General features: G+C 42.0%; 1 protein-coding gene across 1 annotated transcript in view; it reads right to left on the bottom strand.

Annotated features, from left to right (window-relative positions):
* LOC137332382 (long-chain-fatty-acid--CoA ligase 6-like) overlaps nucleotides 1-18,928 on the bottom strand; it is a 79,307-nt gene extending 60,379 nt beyond the window's left edge. Inside the window, exons 1-2 of the mRNA XM_067996160.1 lie at nucleotides 18,754-18,928; nucleotides 7,384-7,604 (exon numbers count right to left, since the gene is read on the bottom strand). Of these exons, the coding sequence (XP_067852261.1) occupies nucleotides 7,384-7,578 (195 nt within the window). The 5' untranslated portion in view covers nucleotides 7,579-7,604; nucleotides 18,754-18,928. The remainder of the gene's footprint in view (nucleotides 1-7,383; nucleotides 7,605-18,753) is intronic.
* Nucleotides 18,929-20,095: the final 1,167 nt, after the last annotated feature.

Genomic DNA, 20,095 nt, shown 5'->3' with positions numbered 1-20,095 from the left:
CTTAAGAAAGTGGATGTTCTTCATTGATTTACCAGGAAAGGATTTTTTGGAATGTAAAGCCACTGGCACCAGATGAAAATGCTGTCCGAGCATGAACTCAACAAACCTCTTTAAAGAAAGAGAGATTTAAATGAATTTACAATGATACAGTAATTTATTTACTCCACCTTCATTATTATATATAATTTGAACAGTTTTTATCAACAGTTTTGTCCCCTCCCATCAGAAAATCCAGGCCCACAAATCTTAGAACCAGCTGGCCTAGCACCAGTCCATAAAATCAGCATTTCAGAAATGCCAACTGTGACAGAAACAAAGAACTAGAGTTCCTGTTATGTTGAAATAAGAAAGAAGTTTCCTTCCTTTTCTCGGGACCTATTTACTCTCTTTTTCTTTGCAATAAATGATGTTCTTCCCTTAATGTAAGGAAATATTTGTTTCTTTGCCTTTCTTCTGATCTTTATTTATTTTCTGCTATTTCCTTCTTTCTCTCTCTTCACTGGTCTTCTTCAGAGATGTAGATGGCAAATTTAACTTTGTACACACTCCCTTAAAATGTTATTTCTTTCCTTTAGAGGCTGTAACATGCATATTCCGAGGATAGTCTAGGGGCATGTTCCCCTGAAAAATTTTAGATTTTATATTAAGAATTGTAATTTCTGGTTCACCTTAGAACAATTTTATTTTACAGTTGATCGATTGTTTTTGCTCCTAAAAGAATATCTGAGTCAATTTGTGTGAGATTGGTCATCACAGTTATTTGAATCATTCGTAATTCTTTATCTTAATTTTCCCTTCTTTTGTTTCTCACCCACCTTTTGTCTGTCTCTCATTCCATCTTTCCCTTTTTCTCTCCCTACCTCATTTAGAATCATAGAATGGTTACAGCACAGGAGGCAGCTATTCGACCCATCAAGCCCATGCCGGCTCTTTGTAAAAGCAATCCAGTTAGTCCCAATCCCCTACTCTTTCCCCGTAGCCCTGCAGATTTTTTCCCTTCAAGTATTTATCCAATTCCTTTTTGAAAGCCACAATTGAATCTGCTTTCACCGCCCTTTCAGGCAACGCGTTCCCGATCATAACTACTCTCTGCATAAAAAAGTTTTTCCTCATGTCACCTTTGGTTCTTTTGCCAATTACCTTAAATCGGTTTCCTCTGGTTCTCGACCCTTCCACCAATGGGAACAGTTTCTCTTTACTTTATCTAAACCCTTCATGATCTTGAACACTTCTATCAAATCTCCTCTCAACCTTCTCTGCTCTAAGGAAAACAACCCTAGCTTCTCCAGTTTATCCACTTAACCATTCTAGTAAATCTTTTCTGCACCCTCTGTAAGGCCTTCATGTCCTTCCTAAGGTGCGGTGCCCAGAATTGGACACATTACTCCAGTTGTGGCTGAGCCAGTGTTTTCTAAAGGTTCAACGTAACTTCCTTGCTTTTGCACTCTATGCCTCTATTTATAAAGCCCAGAAACCGGTGTGCTTTTTTAACCGCTTTCTGAAACCTGTCCTGCCACCTTCAAGGATTTGTGCTCATATACCCCCAGGTCTCTCTGTTCCTGCACCCCCTTTAGAATTGTACCATTTAGTTTATATTGCCTCTCCTCGTTCTTCCTGCCGAAATGTATCACTTTGCACTCCTCTGCGTTAAATTTCATCTGCCATGCGTCCGCCCATTCTACCAGCCTGTCAGTGTCCTCTTGAAGTCTATTACTATCCTCCTCACTGTTTACTACATTTCCAAGTTTTGTGTCATCTGCAAATTTTGAAATTGTGCCCTGTGAACCCAAGTGCAAGTCATTAATATATATCAAAAAAAGCAGTGGGCCTAATACTGACCCCTGGAGAACACCACTGTATACCTTCCTCCAGTCCGAAAACAACTGTTCACCATTACCCTCTGTTTCCCGTCACTCAGCCAATTTTGTATCCATGCTGCCACTGCCCCTTTTATTTCATGGGCTTCAATTTTGTTCACAAGCCTGTTATGTGGCACTTTATCAAAAACATTTTGAAAGTCCATACACACATCAAATGTATTGCCCTCATCAAGCATCTCTGTTACCTCATCAAAAAACTCAATCAAGTTAAACACAATTTGCCTTTAACAAATCCATGCTGGCTATCCTTTATTAATCCATACTTATCCAAGTGACTATTAATTTTGTCCCAGATTATCGTTTCTAAAAGCTTCCCCACCACTGAGGTTAAACTGACTGGCCTGTAGTTGCTGGGTTTATCCATACGCCCTTTTTTGAACAACGGTGTAATATTTGCAATTTACCAGTCCTCTGGCTCCGTATCTAAGAAGGGTTGAAAGATTATGGCCAACGCCTCTGCAATTTCCACCCTTACTTCCCTCAGCAACCTAGGATGCATCCCATCCGGACTGGGTGACTTATCTACTTTAAGTACAGCCAGCCTTTCTAGTACCCCCTCTATCAACTTTTAGCCCATTCAGTATCTCAACTACCTCCTCTTTTACTGTGACCGTGGCAGCATCTTCTTCCTTGGTAAAGAAAGATGCAAAGTACTCATTTAGTACCTCAGCCATGCCCTCTGCCTCCATGCGTAGATCTCCTTTTTGGTTCCTATTCTGCCCCAGCCCTCCTCTTACTACCTGTTTACTATTTATATGCCTAAAGACGACTTTTGGATTTCCTTTTATTTTAGCTGCCAGTCTATCCTCATACTCTCTCCTTGCCCCTCTTATTTCCTTTTTCACTTCTCCTCTATACTTTCTATATGCAGCCTGGTTCTCACTTGTATTATCAACCTGACATCTGTCATATGCCCCCTTTTTCTGCTTCATCTTAATCTCTATCTCTTTCGTCATCAAGGGAGCTCTGACTTTGGTTGAACTACTGTCCCCCCTGGATGTACCTGGACTGTAACCGAACCATCTCCTCTTTAAAGGCCACCCATCGTTCGATTACAGTTTGGCCTGCCAATCTATGATTCCAATTTACCCGGGCCAGATCCATTCTCAGCCCACTGAAATTGGCCCACCTCCAATTAAGTATTTCTACTCTAGATTGCTCCTTGTCCCTTTCCATAACTAATCCAAACCTTATGATACTATGATCACTGTTCCCTAAATGTTACCCCGCTGATACTTGCTCCACTTGACCCACCTCATTCCCCAGAACCAGATCCAACAATGCCTCCTTCCTCGTTGGGCCAGAAACATACTGATCAAGAAAGTTCTCCTGAACATATTTCAGAAATTCCTCCCCTTCTTTGCCCTTTACACTATTACTATCCCAGTCTATATTAGGATAGTTGAAGACCCCCATTATCACTACTCTATAGTTCTTACACCTCTCTGTAATTTCCTTGCAAATTTTCTCCTCTATATGCTTCCCACTAGTTGGTGGCCTATAGAATACTTCCAGTAGTGTAATGGCACCTCTTTTGTTTCTTAACTCTAAGCAAATAGATTCTGTCCTTGACCCCTCAAGGACATCTCTCTCCAGCACTGCAATATTCTCCTTAATCAATACTGCCACCCCCCTCTTTTTCCTTCCCTATCTTTCCTGAACACCTTGTGTCCAGGAATATTTAGTACCCAATCCTGCCCTTTTATGAGCCAGGTTTCTGTTATCGCCACTACATCATATTCCCATGTGACTATTTGCGCCTGCAGCTCACCAAACTTATTTAGCACGCTTCGTGCATTTACACACATGCACTCCAAACTTATCTTCGACCTTCTCGTATTCTCTCTTAGTCTGATCCCACCTAATGCTGTACTATTTCTTACTCTAGAGCTATCTGTCTCTCCCAATCCTTTGTGCACCTTGTTTCTCCTTTTTAATGCTACATCCTGGTGTCATCCCCCTGCCAAATTAGTTTAGACGCTCCCTCACAGCTCTAGTGAACCTCCCTGCGAGGACATTGGTCCCAGTTCTGTTGATGTGCAACCCGTCCATCTTGAACAGGTCCCCTCCTGCCTCAGGACTGGTCCCAATGCCCCAAGAATCTGAAGCCCTCCCTCTTGCACCATGTCTCCAGCCATGCATTAACCTTCCCATATCTTCCTATTTCTGTACTCACCAGTGCACGATACTGGGAGTAATCCAGAGATTACTACCTTTGAGGTCCTGCTTTTTAACTTCCTCCCTAAGTCCTGAAACTCTAACTACAGGACCTCATCCCTTTCCTTTCCTATGTCGTTGGTATCCACATGGACCAGACTTCTGGCTAATTCCCCTTCCCCCCCCGCAGAATGTTCTGCACCTTCTCCGTGATGTCCTTTACCCTGGTACCAGGGAGGCAACACAACATGGTAAACTCACAGTGGTCACAGAAACACCTGCCTGTCCCCTGACTATCAAATCCCCTATGACTACTGCATTTCTACACTTTCCCACTGGCTCCTTCTCATTCTCCCATTCTTCCTCTCCAAGTCCTTCATGGAAGTTAAGGCTGCCTGCTTTATTGTTGCTGATTGTATACTTTGTGCTATTCTGAATTGTTTTCATTGAGATTGAATGTGTGGATAGTTACAAATAACCACACTTCACACGAAAGGGCTATGGGATATGTTGGTGGATCACTCCTATAAATGCTGAGTTCATATTATAGGTTGGAATTATAGACAAAATTGACTGAGAATCACCAGGAACCTGATAATACAAGATTGAAAACTCAAACCATTCAAAAATTTGCAACTTTCACACAACACAGAGGATATTTGTAGCGTTCAGAGATTGGAAATGCTGTAAGACGTTAAGGTTAATGAACATTGTTAAGGCTGAGTAAAGGGAGATTTACTCTGCACCTAGTTCGTGAATGATCTGGGAGCGCTCAATACCAGCACTGGGTATGGAAGTGGAAAAGTGTTTCACTCCTCCAACACTGATATCCCTTATTTTAATGAGGACAAAAATTCATGAAAAAGTATGAATACATAAATTTTTAAAAGGTTGCATTGTGATTGCAGCCAAATTTTAATCTTTCCTGGCTGCTCACTAATATTGCTTACTCATCCATTGGATATACTATTTGACATTTAAGGAACAAATAGCTCTTAAACAATATTTTTCCAGATATATTATATTCAATGTTAATGTTATATTTATTGTTATGAGTAGCATGTGCCGATATTACACTGTTACAAATGCAAAACAATCTTAGAATGCTGAGCGCTTCTGAGGTACAGCCTGAAACTGACAAGCATTTTGCAAGATGCAAAGTCTCCTGACCAGCAACAATTAAATAATAGTTGACCAGAACAGGTATTCACTTTACAAAAGTCAAAGGGCCTTGAAGGGATACAGCTCCACCTTAGCAGAAAAATAATACACTATGTATTGCACGCTATGACACTTCTACACCTGACTCACCATAGCGCTTGTGAAGAACATTGATTGGATCATCGATACATGGTACCACAGAGTGGTTAGATGTGGGTCCGCATATATCCAAGATCCTCCACAGGCTGAAATCCTGACCTTAACATTTCCCACATAATGAGAAAACTAAGCAGAATCTCAGTGCTTACCCCCGGGAGGAAAAAAACATACGCAGTAAAATCATTCACAAGACATTTTCCCACATTTTGCAGCAGCTTGCTTCAAACTGGCAAGTCAAGGCCTTCAACTATATCACCCATTTGTCCTCTGGCTGTAAGTATTAGATGTCAGGAGGAGAGACGGAAGTGGAGGCAAACAGAAAATACCTTATATTAAAAAAGGAAAGAAAATAGTAAAGGCTTTAAGGGAAAAAAATGAACTTGACAGATTTTTAGCAACTGAATCAACTTATCGGCAACTCAACTGCTAACAAGTCCTGCTTGAGGCATATTGATGCTTTATTATCACAAATTCTTTTGTATCACAAAGATCAGTACAGATCAGGGAGATAATCTGACTTATTTAGCTCATTCTTCCATAGAAATCTATAGCTCTCCCCATCACAACATCTACAAAGATAAGTATAGAAGAGGAAGGAAACAAAAGATGCCAAGGATTGAATCTGAGGCCTCATGGACACAAAAAACTTGCATCTTTAACATACAAAATGTCCCATTCATGCTTCATAAAAGCATAAGGAAAAACTGACAGCGAGCCAAAGAAGAAAAGATGAGGAGGGATGACCAAAAGCTGGTAAAGGAGGTGAGTTTTAAGGTTAACAATGCGGAGAGGGAGGTGGAGGGGTAGAATGGTTTAGGGAGGAATTTCAGAGTGTGTGGCCCAAATGGTTGAAAGCTCAGCTGTCAATGGTGGAGTAAAGTGGGGGGGGGGGGGGGGGGAAATGTACAAGATGCCAGAGTAAGAGGAAGAGAGAGTTTGCGGGTGCCGGGTGGTGTGGGGCTGGAGGCGGTTACAGATATAGGAAGGGGCAAGGCCATGAAGGAATTTAAACACGAGAATGAGAATTTTGAATTGAAGATAATGTAGGTCAACAAGGACAAAGATGATAAGTGAGCAGAATGTGGTGTAGGATAGGATATGGGCAGAGGAGTTTTAAATGAAATGAGGTTTATGGAGGGAGGAAAATGGGAGGCCAGCCAGGAAAGTACTGGAGTAATCGAGTCTGGAAGTGACAAAGACATGCGCAAGAGGTTCAGAGGCATATGGAGTGAAGTCGGGGTGGTGGTGGTTGATGATATGGAGATGGGAGTAAGTGGTCGTTTTGATAGGGATGATATGGAGTCCAAAATTCAGCTCAGGGTCAAACAGGACACTGAAGTTTTGAGCAGTCTGGTGCAGCCTGAGACTGGCCAGAGAGAAGGATGGAGTCAGTGGCAAGAGTACAGAGTTTGTGCTGGGGGTCTATGATGGTGCCTTCAAGTCTTCTCAATGTTTAGCTGGAAGAATGGATGTCAGACAAGTAGCCTGATAATACATAAGCAGTGAAGAGGTCAAGAAAAGTAGTGGGCAGGGTGCCACCATCGTACATGTGGAAGCTGACCCTGTGTGTCGCCTAGGGGCAGCATGTAGATGAAGAAGAGGAGGGGGCCAAGGATGAATCTTTGAAGGACTTCCAAGCTGACAGTGCAGGGGTGGGAAGAGAACCCATTTCTATAGATGCTCTGGATAGGTAAGAATGGTATCAAGCAAGCTGAACAACAGAGAAGAAACATTGATGGTGTGACTAACCATGTTGCTGGCTGCAGAGAGGTTGAAGAGAATGAGGAGGGATTATACACCATGGTCACAGTCATGGGGACTATTGTTTGTGACTTTGTTAGGGCCATTACAGTACTGGGAGAGGAGTGGAAACATGATAGGATAGAGTCAAAAATGTGCATCAACCCAAAATTCAATTTGATCCTCACCTGCTTAGTGCTATTACTTCAGGTCACAATCTAATCAAGCCAAATTAGTGTAATAATATCAGTTTTATTTGTGTCATATTGACTTGGACAAGACTTACCAGAATTTCCACTGACTGTAGTGAAAGGTCACAGGGTGGTTTCAGGGCTTTGGGTCTGGTAACTAACCAGTATGCTACAATAGCTGCGAATGAAGCAATTCCCACCAGTGTTGGTGGAGGAAGGGTACGCACAAACTGGCTGAATTCATCTAATTCCAGCAGCCGCAGACTCCTCAAGATTTCCTGTGCTTGCATCTTCTCAATGAGTGAGCTAAAAAATTCTGTCACAGAAGGGAAAAAAAAGATCAGTGAGATGACTTTCCAAAATTTGATCGCGGGGAGGGGGAAGTTGATGTCTGCAATGGGAGAATGTGTGCACTATCCAGCAAAACCGTCAGTCACTGTTTGGTACAATAATGTAATAATCTGTTTCAGCTGTATATTGAAAGAAATGTTTATTCTATTAATGCATCTTGTTGCATCAACAGCTATTGCCATTAAAGTCAAAAGCAAAAGACATTGGCATCAGAATATGGATAAACAATTAACTAAACAATGGGAATTTACTTTCAAAAATAACTTTGTATTTTGAATAATTGCTTTATCCTTTTCACAATACAGTCAACAGTTTAAAAAAAGTGTCATAGTGAATGGCACTGACCCATTAATACTCTGTTCTGTTATATGCCAGATTTACACTTGGGCAGCAAATTGAAAATCTACTTTCTTGTTTGTAATCCTTGTCGTTTCCAATAGAAAATTACTGAAAATGAAAACCCCCGGAAAACCATTTTTAGGAACTGTGAAAATAAGTGGAATTTTTCCAGATTCAAGTTTTCTTATAAGATAACTGATAAGTAACCAGAATCCAACTTTGTCCTGAGATATCTCTGAAAGCAAAAATGAGCATATTGTGTTCTAGCTGGTCTCCACAATTACAGTTGGCATGCCCAGTAATAGAGCTCAACATGTTGAGGGAAAACCAGCAAGTGGGGGAGGTGGGGGGGGACGACTTAGGCAAGATCCTGAAGGCCTTGAGTCTACAGCCACGTTATGTCTATTGGAAATCCATTGTAAACAGATTCAATTTTTCTACTGTTACCAATATCTAAATAAAGAATTTAGGAATGCTACAGCATGCGAGGATAACAGCACGTTGTGTCACAGGGTGGTGGAATTTTTTTTATTTTTTTTTATTCGTTCACGGGATGTGGGCGTCGCTGGCAAGGCCGGCATTTATTGCCCATCCCTAATTGCCCTCGAGAAGGTGGTGGTGAGCCGCCTTCTTGAACTGCTGCAGTCCGTGTGGTGACGGTTCTCCCACAGTGCTGTTAGGAAGGGAGTTCCAGGATTTTGACCCAGCGACAATGAAGGAACGGCGATATATTTCCAAGTCGGGATGGTGTGTGACTTGGAGTGGAACGTGCAGGTGGTGTTGTTCCCATGCGCCTGCTGCCCTTGTCCTTCTAGGTGGTAGAGGTCGCGGGTTTGGGAGGTGCTGTCGAAGAAGCCTTGGCGAGTTGCTGCAGTGCATCCTGTGGATGGTGCACACTGCAGCCACAGTGCGCCGGTGGTGAAGGGAGTGAATGTTTAGGATGGTGGATGGGGTGCCAATCAAGCGGGCTGCTTTATCTTGGATGGTGTCGAGCTTCTTGAGTGTTGTTGGAGCTGCACTCATCCAGGCAAGTGGAGAGTATTCCATCACACTCCTGACTTGTGCCTTGCAGATGGTGGAAAGGCTTTGGGGAGTCAGGAGGTGAGTCACTCGCCGCAGAATACCCAGCCTCTGACCTGCTCTCGTAACCACGGTATTTATATGGCTGGTCCATTTAAGTTTCTGGTCAATGGTGACCCCCAGGATGTTGATGGTGGGGGATTCGGCGATGGTAATGCCGTTGAATGTCAAGGGGAGGTGGTTAGACTCTCTCTTGTTGGAGATGGTCATTGCCTGGCACTTATCTGGCGCGAATGTTACTTGCCACTTATGAGCCCAAGCCTGGATGTTGTCCAGGTCTTGCTGCATGCAGGCTCGGACTGCTTCATTATCTGAGGGGTTGCGAATGGAACTGAACACTGTGCAGTCATCAGCGAACATCCCCATTTCTGACCTTATGATGGAGGGAAGGTCATTGATGAAGCAGCTGAAGATGGTTGGGCCTAGGACACTGCCCTGAGGAACTCCTGCAGCAATGCCCTGGGGCTGAGATGATTGGCCTCCAACAACCACTACCACAAACTGAGTTTTCAATCTTAGCTGTGCCACAGTTAGAAGCATGGAACAAGAGAGAGAAGAAAAATCAGGTAGAATCTCCCTGGGCTCTCAGGCACTTCCCAAAATTCAATTTCAGATTGGCATCAGCAAAAATCAGAGCTGGTCATTGCCTCCAGAATGCACGGGTGCAAGAAGACCATTAGAAAAGACTGGAAATATATATATTTTTTAAATGCTCAATTCTTCGTTAACCATGCAATGTCATTCAGCATTCGTATATTGTGTTTCATTCTGTTTTATCTTAGCCAAGATTCACTTATCTTGGTGATTATGTCTTAATGGTTCACCAAGAAGCATTCTATTGAATTTGAAACAAAATACACCACTTCACTGCAGCACACAAGAGACCTTGAATCATTTCTAGCACCTGTTACTCTGTGTCTTCATATCGGAAAGTTGTGCTACGCTGCAGGTTCTACGCGAAACTTAGAAAAATTCATAGCTAATCTTTTCCTCCTCCATTCCTTTGAAAAAAATAATACTTAGTTATACCAGACTAAAATCTCTGAGGAAATTGAAGAAACAAATTAACTCCATCATCCAAGGAAGAGACCTCCTTATTCATCAGAGCAGAAGCAGAATTGTAAGAATGGGGAGAATGGAAGGTGAATTAAAAAATGCTTTCACAAGTAAGGTAACCTGTGTCTGGGTGTGTGCTATTCCTGGCAGTGTTGCTACAAACTGAGAATGTCACTTCAAATATTACAGATCTGAATTGAACAGCTCAGCTGCACCATACAACTAGCAACAATGTGAAGAGCAGCTCAAAATGTTGGGTCTCCAAGGGAAGGAAAATAAGTAATTAAAACAAAAGAACCTTCCCTATTTTCTTTTAATACAAATGGGGGAACACTTTGTTCTGGAAGTACTTACCTAGGCTTACCTTTTCCTTTAAGGATGCAATATAAGTACAGTAATTATAAATTAATGGTGTACACCAGGCTCAGTTTCCTTGCAATAAACTCCAAATTATTTATTGATAAATCTGCTGTAATTATGTTATAACAAGATTAATGCATTTTTTCAAATGCCACTGCAGAGCACAAAACACAAGCTAACAATTCATTACAGTACTGAGGGAGTGTTTCACCATTGGAGGTACTGTCTTTTGGACGAGATGTTAAACCGAGGCTCTGGTGGATGTTAAAGGTACAATGGCACTATTGGAAGAAGAGCAGTGGAGTTCTTCCAGTGTTCATGGCCACCATTTATACTTCAACCAACACCACCAAAATAGATTATCTGGTCATTTATCTCATTGCTGTTTGTGGGACCTTGCTGTGCACAAACTGTCTGACTTGTTTGCCCATAATACACCAGAGATTACAATTTAAAGTACTTAGCTATCTGTGAAGTACTTTAGGATGCCCTGAGGATGTCCAAGTTCTTTCTTTTCTATTGGGTGGAGAGAGTGTTTTGCACGAGGGGGGAAAGCAAAAGAAGTAAAGTGATGAATATCTTATTGAAGAATCACTAATTAAAGGGCTATTGTTACAATTTTATGAGTTTTTGAGGATATTAAAGAGCCTGTAACAGCCAATGGTAGCCTGATCATAAATCTCCACTTAAACATCATCAGGCCATAACTATCGCAGGAAACATTTTTGCGCTGTTTTATTTTCTGTTTCTGTTCACTTTTATTTGAGTGTTAAATATTGTAGCAGCAGCCGACATGACATTATATGAACACTGATTAAGCCATTACACAGTACTATTTTCAAGTTTGGAATCTGTTTGATCAGCTGGCGATGCTCTTCTACATTTAAAAATAAACCAATGGGACTCTCCTGATTGCTCAATTAATAAGTACATTGTGCAATGTGGCACTGACCGCAACAAATTAGGGAAATTTCAAATTTTGTCCCTGGGCTGTTTGGAATTCACGAATCTCAGCCAGGACAGCTGTTATTGCACTATAATTAGTCCCCGGGCTAAGATGGTTAAAATCAGTTCCCACTCATTGTCAAGTGACCCTTGCTGAAAAGTGAGTTTGTCGAGATATTTGATGAGGGCAAGATCAGGATTAACTTTGGTGTATGAAGAGTGGCTGCTTGAATGGTATGGGCTGCCAGGGTCTGTGAAACCATACCCCAGCACGAGGTGCTGGAGGTTTCTGTTTGGAACAAAAGGATCACAAAATGTACCATGCCAACTCTTACTCAAAGACGACGTTCAATGCTTTTCTTTCCTTATTCCTTTCACTATGGAGCTAATTTTGTAAAAGAGACACTGCTTGAATAGGAGAAAGTATGCAAAGGTCCCACTCCCACTTCCATCCAGTAAAATATTAATATTCTACTATAAATATTTTCCCTTTATTCCTTTTCTACTTACAGGTAAATTTGTCCGATTTGACTCCCTCATTAGTGCATCTTACAAGATGAAAGAGAACTTTAGCCATCGGTTTTAAACCAGTAAGTATTAGAATTTATTGATCAATTTAAGGAATTCTTCAGAATTGGAAATGCTAACAAAAATATTCTAAAGCAACTTTGGCTTGCTGTTAGTTGGTGATCAGGTGCAACTTTCCCAATGATGTGTGAAATTAAACGAACAATGCAATTTCTAAGCTAGTGAAACTGTACTGCCAAAAAAAAGGAACAATATGAAAACTGAACCTTTTTTGTTGAGGCTGAGACATCCTCTTTTTGAGTTTTTTCTCTGCCCCTTCTCTTTTCTTCATCTCCTTGCGCCATCTGAAACTGCCATCGGACCTGCTACTAGACCTCGACCAGTGCCAGTCTGAAATCAATCGACCATGACTCTCCCTTTGACTTTCCTTCCCTCTCTGTAGGGAGCTGTCTGAATTCTGCTCACATTCTCTCCAGGATAGCATGACTGAGATTGCAAACTCAGCATGTTGGTGGAAAAGTAAGCATAAATGCATATTCCAACACCTTGAAACGTTGTGCTACTCCAACATTACGCTTCTTTCTGCTGAATGGTGTTCTATGACTTCTGTTCATAAGCTATGTATAATAGATGTTGGAGAAAAGTACTGTTTTAGAAATCTGGGTGTGAAGCGTTCACTGCCTTGAGTCCAAGCATCTTTCGCATGTTAATAAACTATCACCAATACAAAATAATCCTTAGTTAACTTTGGGTGGAGGGTAAAGACAGAGCGTATCCACTAGTTGGTGCCAATTGCTTTGTCAGATTTATATTCAAGACCAGCTGGGAACTGTCTGACTTTAAATGGAGTCCTTGACTAGTTTTGCTGTGAACATTCAAAAACTCTTTCACTGCATCTAAAATATGATAGGTTGCTTATTGATTTTAATTTTGGACATATAAGGGTCAATTTTACCCCCCCCCCCTCCACTCTATTCCGTTAGGCTGTGTGGGAGGGGTTAAAATCAGGCAAGTTGACTTACAAGCCCCAGGTCACTCCGTTCTCACCTGGCCCCATTTTATCTTCACCGGCTTTCAAGTCGACCGAAGCTCGCGCTACAGGCAGGCGGAAGCCTCATGATTGGTATGTTAACCAGGGTCCTATGATGTAATTAGGACCCCAATGCTATTTTAACAGAAAAAAGGGAAGTCCTGCCCATCGACAAACCATTAGGGAAACCTGGTGGGATTGTCTGAAGATTGAATAGGCTGCAGGACATAAAGAGGCCACTAACTGCGGGCACTAAGTCAGTTGTATCTGAGTGTAACTGAGCTTGTTGGATTCTGAGTGATCTGGCACTTTACAAATTGCTGATTTCTGACACTTCGGCCTCCATTTTAACAGGCATATGGTCACTCACCCTTAAGATGCTGCAAAACCTTAGGATGGGTGGTGCTCTAGCTGTTCTGGGTGGAAGAAGAAGAAGAAGAAGAGCAATAGCACAGCCCTCAACATGCGGGAGGAGCAGTAGCTAGACCTCTCAGAAGGCTGTAGGTGAGGGGGCCTGCTCGCAGAAGGCCTTAACACCGAACAGGATCGACAGGCCAAAGGTCACCTTTGTCTGAGAAGCACTGTCAGAGGAGACTGTGCTTGTCCAGGTAGGTAGTTGCTGACGTCTGCAGCCTCCTGCAGCAAGACCTGTTGCCTGCTGGACCAGGGGTCCATGCCAGTGGCTGTGAAGGTCACCATCGCCCTGAACTTCTACCCCTCAGGATCCTGCCAGGCTGCTACTGGGGGCATCTTAAGGATTTTGCAGTTCTCCGCCCAGAGGTACATCAAACTTCATGTGATCAATGCACTATATCCCAGGGTACATCAATACATACCCTTCCCGTTGTTGGCAACAGTCAAAATAAGAGAGCTTTGGGTTCACAGTAATGGCGCGCTCCATTCAAGTGCAGGGCGTGATTGACTGCACTCAGTTGCCATCAGTACACCTCAGGGCCAGCCAGGAGCTTTTATGAACCGCAAGGAGTTTCATTCCTTCAATGTTCAGCTTGTATGTGACCACACCAAATGTGTCAAGCAAGTTTGTGCCTGGTTCCCAGGCAGCTACCATGATTCTTTCATCTTGTGTCAGTCAAATATCACACCCCCTCCCCCCACTTTTCCAACCTGGTAGGGGTGTTCAAGAATGCCAGCTCGGGGACAAGGACTACCCCCTTCAACCATGGCTCATGAGACCCCTTCGCATAGCCCACCATACTTGAGCAGATCAGGTATAACGACAGCTATGCCAGCACAAGGAGGTCATCAAGCTCACTGGGTTCCTGATGGTTCAAGTGCCTTGATCAGTCCTGATAAGGAGATGGGGAAAAGGCGGCGGTGTACTCACCTTTCCTGATCAAGTGATGCCATTGAATCTCTTGTGGCACTGGATCCAGGTCCTCGGGGTGCTGCTCCTGCTACTAACGTCCTCTGCCACCTCCAACCAGGCTTTCTTTGTCATGCTGTTGTGCATCCTCTTGCCACTTTTTGGGAACAGCACTTCCCTCCTTACCCCGACTGTTGCCACTGAGTTGTCTGAAAACCCGGGGCCAACCTTATCCCTCCTTCCATCCATCTCCTAACTGCAGCACAGTAATAAAACAAGCTGAAAGCAGTCTTAAAATTGAGTGAATGCAACCCCCCTTTAAGAGGTACATTCACCCTTTAAATAGTGGGCTGGGACCCTTGCTGGAAATTGCGCAGTCCAAGTGGGCAGGCGGGCCTGCTGCCGACACGATCGACCAGCAAGCTTGTCAATCTTATTATAACAAGGCCTGGCAATTATAATCAGCCGAGTCTCGCTTCGTTTCAGACTTCCGGGTGCGCCACCCACTTTGGGCCCCCTTCACATCACTCCCACCTTCCGTTAAAATTGACCTCAGAATTTCTGTAACATATTCCTTCCAATAAGTATTACTAACATATCATATTGTTCTTTCCAGCATATAAAAAATACATAATTTGTTCAGAAGTTTAGTGGGGGGCTGTTAAAAAAATAACAGTAGCTGTTGTGGTGGATGCCAATTGCGTCAGCAATCTGTGTCATTGAAGTGTGATAAAAGATGAAGGATAAATGATTGCAACGTAACAATCAACTTGCCAGGATCTAATATAGTTCAGTATATATACAATACAATCACCAGTTCACATACTGCACAGATTGTACATTTTACTTATGGTGTTAGCTGTAGTGGGGTATATACTGGAATATAGTATTTGTACATTTGCCTCTAGGCAATGAAAGTCCTTTCCTAGAACTGGGTGGAAACATACTATGCTGGTCCAGTTAAAACATGATGGATCAAATTGCACTGACCTCAAAGTACCCAAGAATATTCCCAGTTTGAGTACTTAAAAAAACACCATATAAAGCTGTCCATAAGTCAGCACTGAATCTGCCTTCAGCCTCGAGGAGGCCAGAGTGGGATGACTGGTGTAGGAAATGGAAATGTTAGGGGTGCTTCATTGAGGATGGTAGTAAGGCATATCATTGAGACCTAGTAGCCGAAAGTTTACTCTGCATTAGTCATGTGCGATGGTTGACATACAATTGCTCGATAATGATGCCAGATAACAAAAGTGGAAACATTTTCCAGTGCCCAGCACTATCACCTTCAGCATGATTGTCACATGAAAATAACATAGAACATAATGACCTGGAATTTCCTGCGTATTTGCACCCAGAGACAGGGACAATCTGGGCGCAAATCAAATACGCAGCCTAAAGGATGGAGGAATTTTGGGTGTAAGTCAGTTGTGCGCAAAGTACAATTCAGCCAAATCTCCTCAATCTTTTATGATCATCTATCGATCCATCTGCCCAAACTCATCTCTGCCCATCATAATAGTCCTATCCCCAAGTTACAGAGCTTTATACGCGAGTTTACTGCAACTGTGCTTGCTCAGAGGCTCTCTTCAAATTACAACTAGAGTTTCAGGCGCAGCAGGAAACAAAATAATTTTTCTGGTGTTTTGTGGCAATTTCTTTAGCTTTGTTTTTAAAAAAAATCATCCTCACTGATACCTGCTTTGTATTTTCTGTTACTTTGGATTTGGCATAAGTATAAGTCACATTAAAAATTGAAAGGCTTCCCCGATTGCAGGTTCTTAAACATGCTGTGCCTGATGTGCATGAGTAATAGTTAAACAATTTGAAATTTTAATTTTCATACTTAAAGAAGAAATATATGGTGTGAGTTCAGTGCTTTCCTTGGGCCCAGATTGTTTACACTGATTTCCGCCCAGTTTTACGTTTGGTTGTATTCCAGTGAGATTCAACAACAACAACAACTTGCACTTAAAAAGCACCATAACGTGGTAAAATATCCTAAGGCACTTCACAGGAGCATAATCAGATTAAAACTGATACTGAGCCAAAGAAGGAGATATTAGGACGGGTGGCCAAAAGCTGGGTCAAAGAGGTAGAGTTAGGTTTTAGGAGTGTCTTAAGGGAGGAGAGAAAGATGGAGACATTTGGGGGGGGGGGGGGGGGGGGGAATTCCAGAGTTTAGAGCCTAGACGGCTGAAGGCATTGCCACCAATGCTGGCGCAAAGGGAGCTGGGGATGCACAAGAGGCCAGGGTTGGAGGAACACTGTGTTCTTGGACTGGAGAAGGTTGAAGTGCCAAGGAGGGGTGAAGCAATGGAGGGATTTGAACACGAGGGTGAGAATTTTAATTTGACGTAGTCAGAATGGACGTGGCGTTGGGCACATTTTCGGGTCTAACTTCTGGGTTACTCCAATGGAACAAATTCCAGGCCAATCATTTTTGCACCTCCAGTTCACAATATTCATTGTTATAAACTTCCAGGAAATCATTTTTTCCAGACAAGTGGTATTCTGAAAAAGCTGAGTGGCATCTATCTTTTTTTAAAAATAGAAAGCAGATATTTTCTAGACAGAATTTGTAATGAAGCATGAGGCTACATGGCTCTAAAGTGCAAATCTCTTCCTGATTTTAACAACAGGTAATTTATCTCCCCTTTTCAAAAAAAAAGAAAAATAGCCCCTACAGTTGTGTGTCATGCTGAAATATCTAAGGGAAAAAACAACTAAATTGATATAAGACTTAGTATCAGGAAGTGCAGTATCACAGCTTGTTGTGTTCCAAAGTGCTGTACTTCAGCCTCGACCCTTATGCATGTACCTAGATACTTTGTAACCCATAGGGGATCAAAAACATCACAAAATGACCACCATATTCAGTGGCCAATGGTTTCTGAGACATCACACCTAACATGATATTTGTGTGTTCTTAAACAAATATTTTTACACCAAAAATCTGTCAACAACAATTTGTAGTATTAAGATCCAAATGTGCTTTAAATGGGGTGGGGGGGGGGGGGAAGAGAGAAAATGAACAAAAGAGAAGAACCTGAAAATGACTGGAAAGTAAAAATGGGAGTAGGAGGCTCAGGTCTGAAGAGGCAGTCAATATTCACACTCAAGTGGACACAAAGGGAGATCTAAAGACAGGATCATCAAGATGGGGAGTGGAAAAATCATTTGCATTCATTTTTGACTGGTTTTAGGAAAAAGAAAGCTGCCACTCTACTACAACATCCTCCGTCATGATACAATAAATCCCCCTGGGAGAAAGAAATCAGAGATCCAATTAGAATTCACATGTAGTAATCTGAAGCAACCAATTTAACCATTGAAGGTGACGCACATGACCTATGTAAATTACTTTTTCAAAGGCAAATTACTTTTCCCTTCCTCTATACATGAACCTTTCATGTTTCATACATGTGGCAAATATACTGCACTATGCATCAAAACCTGATTTTAAAAAAAACTACAATTTTCATTAATGCTTTAACAGTATGTTTAAGCCTCTTTCACACTAAACCATTCTTATGAATGAGCTAAACTCCTTTCGGCCATCTCCTGGAGAGTAACATGATGAATTGACATTGCAAAGCCTGTCATCGCTATTCAGTATTCTGCACATTAATAGTGCCTTAGTCTTTTTAGTTTATACAGGCACTCCAATCAGATTTTAAATCTAAACGGTTAAGATATTCCTGAATGATCTTAGGCCTTTTTTAATGTTGGATATAATATACATGAAAACAATCTTATTAGTGAGCAGTGTAGTGATACAGCCTACTAAAGACCCAATGTACTGTGACACAGAATGGTGGAGCAAGGGCTTAATCTACGATTCCTCACACGTTAAGTTGCTGCACCCAGTACTATTTCTGAGAGGCAGTCACTGCCAAAAAGAAATTGGGTACTTTCCCACACAGAGGAAGGGAAAATCTGAAGGGCAGCCACCCCAGGCTGCTCTTGGACGCCTGTAATAGTTGGTTTCACAGCAACACTGGCAAGGACCTGAGAACAGGCCATCCATCCTTCCTCTCAGCCAGAGTTGCATCACATTGCATAGGGGCCAGAGAAAGACAGAGAGAAGAAAAATACCTTAAAAAGGAAGTCTTACCCACAATGAAATAAATTACTCCTTTCCCCCTCCCAGAGTATCTATTTTGTTAGGTGCAAACTTTCCACAGTATATGATGTAATAAGCACATCAGATTTCTGAATTTGTTCAACTGCCCCACAGAAACAGCTACATCTAAGTATTTAAACTTTTTAAAAAAAAATAGATTCCATAATCACAAGTTTTTTTTAAAAAGGAAAGACAAATGTAAAAAAAATCATGCTGCCAAAGAAACAAGAACATAACCTACAAGGAGATAAGATTCATAATATATTAATCCAAATCTTTTTAACAGCAAGATACTAAACAGCTGGGCTTCTTTAGGAAGATCTTACCTCAAACATTCAGTGTCCTTGATGGAGCAGCAGCTCGAGACACTTTCCATTTGAAACAAGCTGCCGTGGACGCAAAAATCTCTTTTATAGTTGTGGAAGGAACAAAAGTTACAGCACTTGAGTCATCTGGGTGCTGCTTTAAAAAAAAGACGGCTTGGTGCCAAGTCCGCACTTTGTAAACCCAAGAATACAGTCCACTAACTCACACTACTGAATTCATCCAGTTACGAGGCAGCAGAGCCTCCCACTCTGAGATAGCCAGGCTGATGCCCGAGAGTAAACTCTGTAGCTGATTGGCAGCAGGCTGCTGAGTGGAGCAGCTGACTAAGTTGGCCCTGCCTTCCTGCCTCTGTTAAAGTGTCAAAAAGGCTAAGTTCCTCTAATAACATTGTATGCTTTAAAGCATTAGAAACTAGTGAGGAATCTTGATGTTGCATTAGAGAATTTAATCTTTGCTGTTAGCCTAGAACACATAATAACCTCTCGAAACAGATTTATATATACACTAACAAGCATACATTGTGACCTTTATTTCACCCATTTTTATTAGACACTCTCAGATAGATAAATAATATGAAGTACTCTGCCTACAGTACAATCTCCACTTTAACATTTAGGACAAGACCTGTGAGATAGGATTTGTAGTCCGTGACTGAGCCAATCTGATAAGTAATGAGTAATGAGGTAGAAAGAAATAAAAACAAAAAATGCTAGAGATACAAAGCAGGTCCATCCTTATCAAAACAATCAGCTAGTTAACATTTCGGGTACAGACCCTCTGTCAGAACTGTTGAAGTTAAAAATAAAAATGTTCTCATCATGCATTCTGTTTGTGCCATGTAAGTTTAAAAATAACGAGATAAACAATTTGGTAAAGCAGTTAAATATAATTGGTTTAAATCAGCATTGTCACCAAGCATTTAAAATGTATCAGGCCCGATAATCACTGACTATACATATGTTGGACTTCTTGGCCTGGAAAATTCAATAGTGGGGGAGAACGTGATGAGAAAGTGATCACGGTGAGAAAGTAACCCATGCCACTTGATAGTGTTGCAGGCAGCACACAAAATCTGTGCTGCCTGCTTATTAAAATGATTGCTGCGTGCAGCTAGTGCATGAATGGGGGGCCAGATTTTGGGAGGCCACGACGCAACTGAAAGGTAGCCAGCACTTCTTAAAGGGAAGGGGCATTGTGGCTGCAGGAAGTGGTGTCAACCTTTTCTGCAGTGAGAAGGCTGAAGCTGGGGGAGAACATGCACCAAGGTTCTCTGCTGCTGCACTGGAGGCCTTGGTGCAGGAAGTGGAGAGGAAGATGGAAATCCTCTATCCATCAGAAGGC

The sequence above is a fragment of the Heptranchias perlo genome, chromosome 14 (genome assembly GCF_035084215.1).
Source record: "Heptranchias perlo isolate sHepPer1 chromosome 14, sHepPer1.hap1, whole genome shotgun sequence".
Classification (NCBI taxonomy): domain Eukaryota; kingdom Metazoa; phylum Chordata; class Chondrichthyes; order Hexanchiformes; family Hexanchidae; genus Heptranchias; species Heptranchias perlo.
The sequence above is the reverse complement of the archived record's forward strand: the minus strand, read 5'-3'. Positions and strand labels throughout refer to the sequence as shown.